The 7,949-nt window shown below is 54.1% G+C and overlaps 1 protein-coding gene across 1 annotated transcript in view; it reads left to right on the forward strand.

The window, feature by feature from the left end:
* The window catches only part of GBGT1 (globoside alpha-1,3-N-acetylgalactosaminyltransferase 1 (FORS blood group)), an 8,034-nt gene extending 1,173 nt beyond the window's left edge, over nucleotides 1–6,861 (forward strand). The window contains 6 exon segments of the mRNA XM_007453096.1: nucleotides 4,055–4,105; nucleotides 4,188–4,223; nucleotides 4,947–5,081; nucleotides 6,183–6,748; nucleotides 6,751–6,796; nucleotides 6,798–6,861. Coding sequence (XP_007453158.1) covers nucleotides 4,055–4,105; nucleotides 4,188–4,223; nucleotides 4,947–5,081; nucleotides 6,183–6,748; nucleotides 6,751–6,796; nucleotides 6,798–6,861 — 898 coding nt within the window.
* The last annotated feature ends 1,088 nt before the right edge of the window (nucleotides 6,862–7,949 follow it).

Below are 7,949 nucleotides of genomic sequence, written 5' to 3' on the forward strand. Positions count from 1 at the left end.
GTGCTTTTAGGACTTGACTTTTTTTTCTTTTTTTAATAAATTTATTTATTTTATTTTATTTTTTATTTTTGGCTGCATTGGGTCTTCTTAGCTGCACACAGGCTTTCTCTAGTTGTGGCGACCAGGGCTACTCTTCGTTGAGACGCGCGGGCTTCTCCTTGCGGTGGCTTCTCTTGTTGCAGAGCATGGGCTCTAGGTACCTGGGTTTCAGTAGTTGTGGCATGTGGGCTCAGCAGTTGTGGCTCGCAGTCTTAGTTGCTCCGCAGCCTGTGGGATCTCCCTGGACCAGGGATCGAAGCCTTGTCCCCTGCATTGGCAGGCGGATTCTTAACCACTGCGCCACCAGGGAAGTCCAGGACTTGACATTTTGCTCAATTTTGTGTTCTCTGTGGATTCAAAGAAGAAATGGACACGTGACCAGTCTCCCCCACATAACAAATCTGACATTTTGTCAGTTAAGAGTGAAAAAGATTTGGTTATAGATGAACCTAGAACTTGAAATGATTCCTACTGATTGCATCACTTTTTATATCCGATATCAAACGTATCTCAGACTTGCCAAGATGGGATGGAACAGTCTGCTGTTCAGATCGCCCCAGCGCTGTTGTCGTTCAGCTGTTATTAGCGAATAATTCTCTCCCCTGGGCAGGTTGATCTGTGACAGCGCCGGCCTGGTCCCAGTGACCTCCTCTCACTGTGCTTTGTTTCATGCCCCAAATAAGTGCTGGTTTATGAGAACCAGTGTGTTTCCCAGCCAAGTCCTCTGTGTCATCAGACTAAAACTAATAACAAAAATTTTCAAAGTCCCCAAAAAAAGGAGTGAAAAAGGTGGTTTGGGACAGTCTCAAGGGGACATTTGGCCGCCCAGTCTTGTTTTTCATGACAGCAAAAGGAAAGTTTAAAATCTGGATCATAGACTACTAACAACGAAGTGTGTTTCACTATTATAAACATAGAATACAGTAAATTAGGAGGCTGGATAACAGAAAAGACAAAAGAAAAGGAAATACCCTCTTGTGTCTTGCTGGTCCAAGTCATACTCTGACTCCAAAGTTCATTGTCAGGTCGTTGGTTGCTACGCTTTGTATTTGAACAGATTGTTCTAAAAAGCAGAAAGGCTGCTTGCTTTTGAAAGTAGTTGTGACCACAATGTTTTTGTGATTTTTATCCAGTTTCCCCGGAATTGGCTTTCTTTTTTGGCATCTGGTCACCATCATTTTATTCCACCCAGGGACTGGGCCCTAATTCTTGAATCTCTCTCCCTTTCCCACCAACAAGTTTGCAGCATTTAGGTTGTTTCCAGTTTCCCAGCATTCTAAATTAGTTTGTAATGAGCAACTTTGGATATGCAGCTTTTTCCATCTTAAAGATCCTTTCCTTTGGTAAGTTTCTGAGCCAGAGGATACGGCTGAGGTATTCACTCATCGCGCCAGGTTGCTCTGCAGGGGGACTGTGGCACACACACACTCGAACTCACACAGATACACCACCCCCCTGCAGCTGCATTGCACCTGGGCTGGTGCTGGAAGTATTAGGTGCTATGAAAAACAAAAAGCAAACCACCTTGCTGACCCCAGACATGGGAAATGCGATGTGGTTTAAATTTCATTTCTTTGATTCCTACCAGGCCCTCACCTCCCCCATGCCTTCCCATTAACTGAATTTCCTCTTTGGTGACTCGCCTGCTCCGGCACCTTCTCTCCTTGGCCTGTCGGCGGGTCCTCTGTCACCACCCTTGGCCGAAAGCACTTGCTACCTTTTGTTTTCTTTGCAGTGTGTCTATCTTTTGGTTCTACTGAGTTATTTTTTTTTAATAGATTAAAGTTGGAGAGTTTTGTTTGTTTGAAATGGTCACATCTTCCCCTCTGTTCATTTGGATCTCTTCTTTACTTTTAGTTTCGTGACCTTCAGAGGTTTGGAAATGTGAAGTTCCTTTTTTTGGTTCTGGCTCATCTGTGGCTTTGGAATTCTTAGGTCTAACCCGTTAAAGTGGCCAGAGCAGAGTGTGTCCAGGCTGGTGCGGGGGAAGGGAAATACCAATGGCCAGGGAAGTGTGGAACAAGCGCCCCTTTCCCCTTCTCACTTCTGACCACCTTCTCAGAGTCCCATCACTTTCTTTTCTTCTTTCTTTTTTTTTTTTTCTTTTTGAAGATGTTGTCTTCTTTATTTATTTTTGCCTGTGCTGTGCAGCACGCAGGATCTTAGTTCCCTGACTAGGAATCAAACCCGCACCCCCTGCAGTGGAAGCGTGGAGTCTTAACCACTGGACGGCCAGGGAAGTCCCCCTATCCCTTTCTGAGCAGGGGCCTAAAATGTGCTTGTCTGTGTGAAACTAGAGCAGGGGGCCAATTGGATGGATCAATTTTTAAAAATTGTTGCTTCCAGAGTATAGACTGATCACAGAAGGACAAATATAATAGGGTCTCACTTCTAAGAGATCTCTGGAATAGTCATATTTATAGAGACAGAAGTAGGAATAATAGTTACCAGGGGCTGGGAGAGGGAATGGGGAGTTAGTGTTTCAGGGGGACAGGGTCTCAGTCTGGGACGATGAGAAAGTTCTGGACGTGGATGGTGGTGATGGTTGCCCAGCAATGTGAATGTCCTTTAATGCCCCTGAACTGTACACTTTCAAATGGTTAAAATGGGAAATCTTTGTTATGTATATCTTACCCCACACACAAAGCATAGACTGAAAAAACTAGGAAAGCTCCAGGAGGCTTAAGCCATCCCATCGTAGGTGACGTACTGAAGAGACCCAAGTGAATGGCAGGCACCCACGTCCTCAGGTGGTCTGAGCCTTACAGGCAAGCTCAGGCCTCTGCTGGAACAGGTTCTGACCCCGTCCCTGGGTGGCCTTGGGCAAGCCTTTCCATCCCCCAGGCCTCACTTCCACCCTGGGGAGCGATATTATTGTCCCCATTTTAAGGGTGAGGGAACTAAACCCCGAGGAGTGAGATGTCTGGCCCCTGGTCTCTACAGCCAGCTGGTGGCAGAGCCAGAGGCATGTCACCGGCAGCCTCCTGTATCTGACCCTATCGCCGGCCACCTCCTTCCTTAATCAGCCCTCCTTCCTAATCCCCCCAGGTTGGCCGCAGCTAGTGGAGGCCGGCCACACAGACAGCCTGCCAAGAAGGGGCCAGGGTGCTGCCCTTACCATTCGCTCCGTGCTGGGCACTGGCTGCCAGGCCCCGACTCACATACCTCTCTTACCTCTCCCAACAGCTCTAAGGGTTAAGGGTGCTGCCTCATTTTACAGATGAGGGAAAATGGGTGTATCAGTCAGACTTCCACTAGAGAAACAGAACCAGGAAGACGGAGGGAGACTGACTGACTGACTGACTGATTGATTGATTGAAAGCAATCGGCTTACACGACTGTGGGGTGGCGAAGCCAGTCTGAAATCCACGGAGCGGGCCGTCGGGAAGGGTGGGCTGGAACTCTTCGGCGGGAGCTGGCACTGCTGTCCTCCGGCAGAATTTCTTCTTCAGGGAAACCTCAGTTCTATGCTATAGCTTTTCATCTGACCATATCAGGCCTGCCAGACTATGGGGGAGGATCTTTACATGGGGTCGACTGGTGTAGATGTTACTGACATCTACAAAATCCGTACCTTCACAGCGACGCCTTGATTGGTGGTTGTGTAACTGGCTCCTTCCACTGACCATCACCGTAGGTTCAGGTTAAGTAACTCGCCCACCCAGGCTAGAAAGTGGCAGAACTGGGCTCACTGGGCCTTTGCAGCTCCGCAGACCGTCTCCCCAGTGCCAGGCTCTTCCAGAGCAAATATGTTTGAAAGAGACACAGAAAAAGACTTTGGAGACAAATGGTGCCAGGCTGGAATCACTGCCCTGCCACACGGTGAGCCTGGACAGACCGCCTCTATAGGAGTCCAGCCCCGACAGAGTGGACAGAGCAGTGGCGGAGGGTCAAGGGCGTCTGGGGGGTGGGGGGCGCCTGTCCCATGGGGGTGCTTCACCTCGGCCTCATCTTCCCTGCTGAGTGTTTCTGCCCCCCACCGGCACTGATAGCTCTGTCTCACCTCTCCCACCAGCAGCATGAAGGTGCAGTACAAGGGGGAGAAGTCATTCCAGCCCGTGACACGGTAAGCAGACTGTCACTTCCCCCTTTGCGGCCCCGGGGCTGGGGGCTGCCTCCCCGTAACCACTCACCCTTCTTGATTGCAGATCACAGTACCCTCAGCCCAAGCTGCTGGAGCAAAAGTAGGTGTTGATTAGGGCCTGGGCACAGAATGGAGAGACCTGGGGTGGAGGCGGGGGCACAGGCCTCTGATCTGGAAGTTGGGGTACTGGAGGTGTCCACTGGCCTCGGGGTCTGGGTGGTCTGGGACCTGAGCTCCAGTCCAGCTCTGTCACTAGCTGTGTGACCTTGGACAAGTTACCCAACCCCTCGGGGATTTTTCTGCACAGGTGGATAATAATAATACCCACCTGATAGGAGGTTGGAGGACCAGATGAGATGGTGTTTGCAAAATGCAGAGCAGGGAATTCCCTGGCAGTCCAAGTGGTTAGGACTCCGTGCTTTCACTGCTGAGGGCCTGGGTTCAATCCGTGGTCAGGGAACTACGATCCCTCAAGCTGCGTGGCACGGCCAAAAATAATAATAATAATAATAATGCAGAGCACTGCGTCTTCCGCACAGTCGTGCTCGATCCGTCGTTGATGATGATGTTGATGACCCCCGTCTCCGAAGGCACTTAGCGGGCACCGGAAATGCCAGGCTCCTCTAGACACTGGGCATGCATTAACTCCTGGTCTTGACCACGCTGGGAAGTAACTATGACTATCCCCACTTTCCACATGAGGATACTGGGGCCCAGAGACAGGGATGAAGCTGCCCAGGGTCACACAGCTTTGGCAGGGCCAAGATGAGAGGGAGGCTTTCCCAGGGGAGGGTCTCGACCCCACGGCCTCCTCTGCTGCCAGGCCCACAGAGTTCCTGACACTCACACCCTGGCTAGCGCCCATTGTCTCCGAGGGAACCTTCGAGCCGGAACTTCTGCGTCATATCTACCAGCCGCTGAACCTGACCGTCGGGGTCACGGTGTTTGCCGTGGGGAAGTGAGCAGTGGGCTGGGCTGGGCTGGGGGTAGAGGGGGTTATAAATTCTGAGCCCCAGGAATTTATAGTCTGGGGAGAGACAAGACCCCAACCCGGGCACCAGGGAGGCACTGAACCAGGTGCTGTGCAGGTGGGAAGTGCAGAGTGGAGTATGCTGGTGGGAGGGGAGCTTCCTGGAGGAAGGGGGTCTGGCCCTGGCATGGAAGGGGGGAGGGGGAGGCAGCCCAGGTGAGGGGGCGGCAGGAGCCTTTGTCAGGAGACACCCTTGTCCCTTCACCCCTTCTGCTTCCCCTGAACCGTCCAGGCAGGTGTGAAGGAGTGGAAAGCCCCCCAGACCACCTCATAGAATTGGGGGTCCGTGGTCAGGCCACAGGCAGGTCAAGAGACCCAGGCAGAGCTGGCCCTGCCTTAGGGACCCTCCTCCAGCCTCCGGCCTGCGGGCTCTCTGGACACCTCCTGTTTTCCCCTCTCCTTCCTCACCCCGCCTGCCCTTTCCTTTAGGAGCCATCACCTGGCAGCTTCCCTCTGGGTCCCTTTCTGGGACTCCTGAGAGAGGGACCCTAATGGGTCCCCAGCAGCTAAGCACTGGCTAGATGATAGATGTCCCAGCGGGGATCAGGGGACCCCCACACCCCTGGCCCAATCGGCACCCAGCAGCCAGCACCACTCACCTTCCCTTGACTCGGCCACTTCCCCGTTTCTTGGCTACTTTCCTCTCTCTGAGCCTCAGTGTCTGTGCCTAGGAAGTGGGGACTGTGGTCCCTGCCTTCTAGGGAGTTTATGAGGCTAGAAGGAGAGAAGAATCCCTTAGAACACTGCCTGGCACTTAGTAAGTGCTCAGTAAAAGTTAGCTCAGTCTGTGAATATGAGTCATCAAGTATCATTCTTAGGACAGTCTTAAGAAGTTGGTACTAAGATTGTGGGAATTTGACAGACAAGGACCCCGAGCGGTGGACCTGAGTGACTTCTTGAGATGGGAAGCTGGGAGGTGGACCCCAGCCTGGCCAACCCCAGCCCTGTCTGTGTGGTGCCAGCACATAGTGGGGACCCGGGCAGTGGCCCCGCTGAGGCCGTGGTGCATGATGGGATTCTCTCCACCAGGTACACCCAGTTCGTCCAGCACTTCCTGGAGTCAGCCGAGCAGTTCTTCATGCAGGGGTTCCAGGTGCACTATTATGTCTTCACTGACGACCCCACGGCCGTTCCTCGGGTCCGGCTGGGCTCCGGCCGCCTCGGCAGCATCATCCCCAGCCCGAGGCACTCCCGCTGGGAGATCTCCACACGCCGGATGCAGAGCATCAGCCAGCACATTGCTGAGAGGGCGCACCGGGAGGTCGACTACCTCGTCTGCCTCGATGTGGACATGGTGTTCCAGAACCCGTGGGGCCCCGAGACCTTGGGGGACCTGGTCGCTGCCATTCACCCCGGCTACTTTGCTGTTCCCCGCCAGCAGTTCCCCTACGAGCGCCGGCCTCTTTCCACCGCCTTTGTGGCGGATGGCGAGGGGGATTTCTATTATGGCGGGGCGGTCTTTGGGGGGCGGGTGGCCAAGGTGTACGAGTTTACCAGAGGCTGCCACATGGGCATCCTGGCAGACAAGGCCAACGGCATCGTGGCGGCCTGGCAGGCGGAGAGTCACCTGAACCGCCGCTTTGTCTCACATAAGCCTCCAAAGTGCTGTCCCCCGAGTACCTCTGGGATGACAGGAAGCCCCACCCCCAGCCTGAAGCTGATCCGCTTTTCTCCCCTCGACAAGGACACCGACTGGCTAAGAAGTTGATGGCTGAGCCGGGTCTGCTAGGGGGGACCCCAGTGAGCGCCCAGCTCACCGGAGCCTCCTTGCACCGGTGCCTCACTTCTCAAGCCTTAAGTGAGACCAGCCCTGTGCTGTCTACCTCTGTCTGCCAGCAGAATCCAGTGGGAAAATGGGCCTGTAAAGACCTTTGTCAACTGTGGAGGGCGGTGTGCGTATGAGGAGAACGCCAAGATCACACAGCCTGTGTCCCAGGAACAGCAGGACGGGAGGCGGGGAGACCAGAGGTGGAAAAAGACAGGGCCCTGCAGGCCTCACCCAGCACACGTGCCTTGGGGCAGGCTCTGGAGTCTCAGCCCCGCCCAGTACCTCACATTTCTCCTCTGCCCCCCTTCTGTTGCCTGTTGCCCTTAAAGCTGCACTTCTACCTCTCTTGTGAAAGGCATCCCGGACCGCTTTTCTCTGGCTGCAGGGGTCCTGGATACTGTGATGTCCCCCAGCCACACGGAGCCAATTCCTCGCTCAGGACCCTGAGTGAGCCTTTGAAATCGACCAGGTCTAGGCTCTCTCTGGTTTCATGTCCCACCTCCCTTGAGGTGCACCACACTCCCTGGCACCAGCCGCCTCCTTTGTAAGAGGGTTTGGGCAGTTTTTAATAAAGGTGGCGTGTGCTCGGCCCTAACCGGGGTTTCTTCACCTGCACATCCGAGTATCTTGGCCACCAGCCCGCAGGGATGCAGACAGCCTGGGTTGCAAACACACTCAGCTCGGGTGGGTGTGGTCGGGGTACAGTTTTCCAGAGAACCTGGGCTGATGCTGGCCGCTGCAACAGACAGGATTTCACCCTGCTCCTCCTGGGAGATGGGTGAAGTGGAAATGTCGCCAGATGTGCTCTCCTGCGTCGGGGGGCGCAGAGCCCACCAGCTGGATACCCTGTGGGGTCTTGGTCCCTGAGCGCATAGCAAGTATGTCTGCCGGGGTTCCTGCATCCGCGGTCATCCTCAGCCCTGGGATGCCCCTGGCGGGCGTGGGACCCCAAGGCCGTGGTGCAGGCCCAGGATTAGAGGGTCTTCAGAACCCTGCGGTGGTTCCCTCTGCCTGGGACAGAGATACAG

Source organism: Lipotes vexillifer, unplaced genomic scaffold (genome assembly GCF_000442215.2).
Source record: "Lipotes vexillifer unplaced genomic scaffold, Lipotes_vexillifer_v1.1 scaffold149, whole genome shotgun sequence".
Lineage (NCBI taxonomy): Eukaryota > Metazoa > Chordata > Mammalia > Artiodactyla > Lipotidae > Lipotes > Lipotes vexillifer.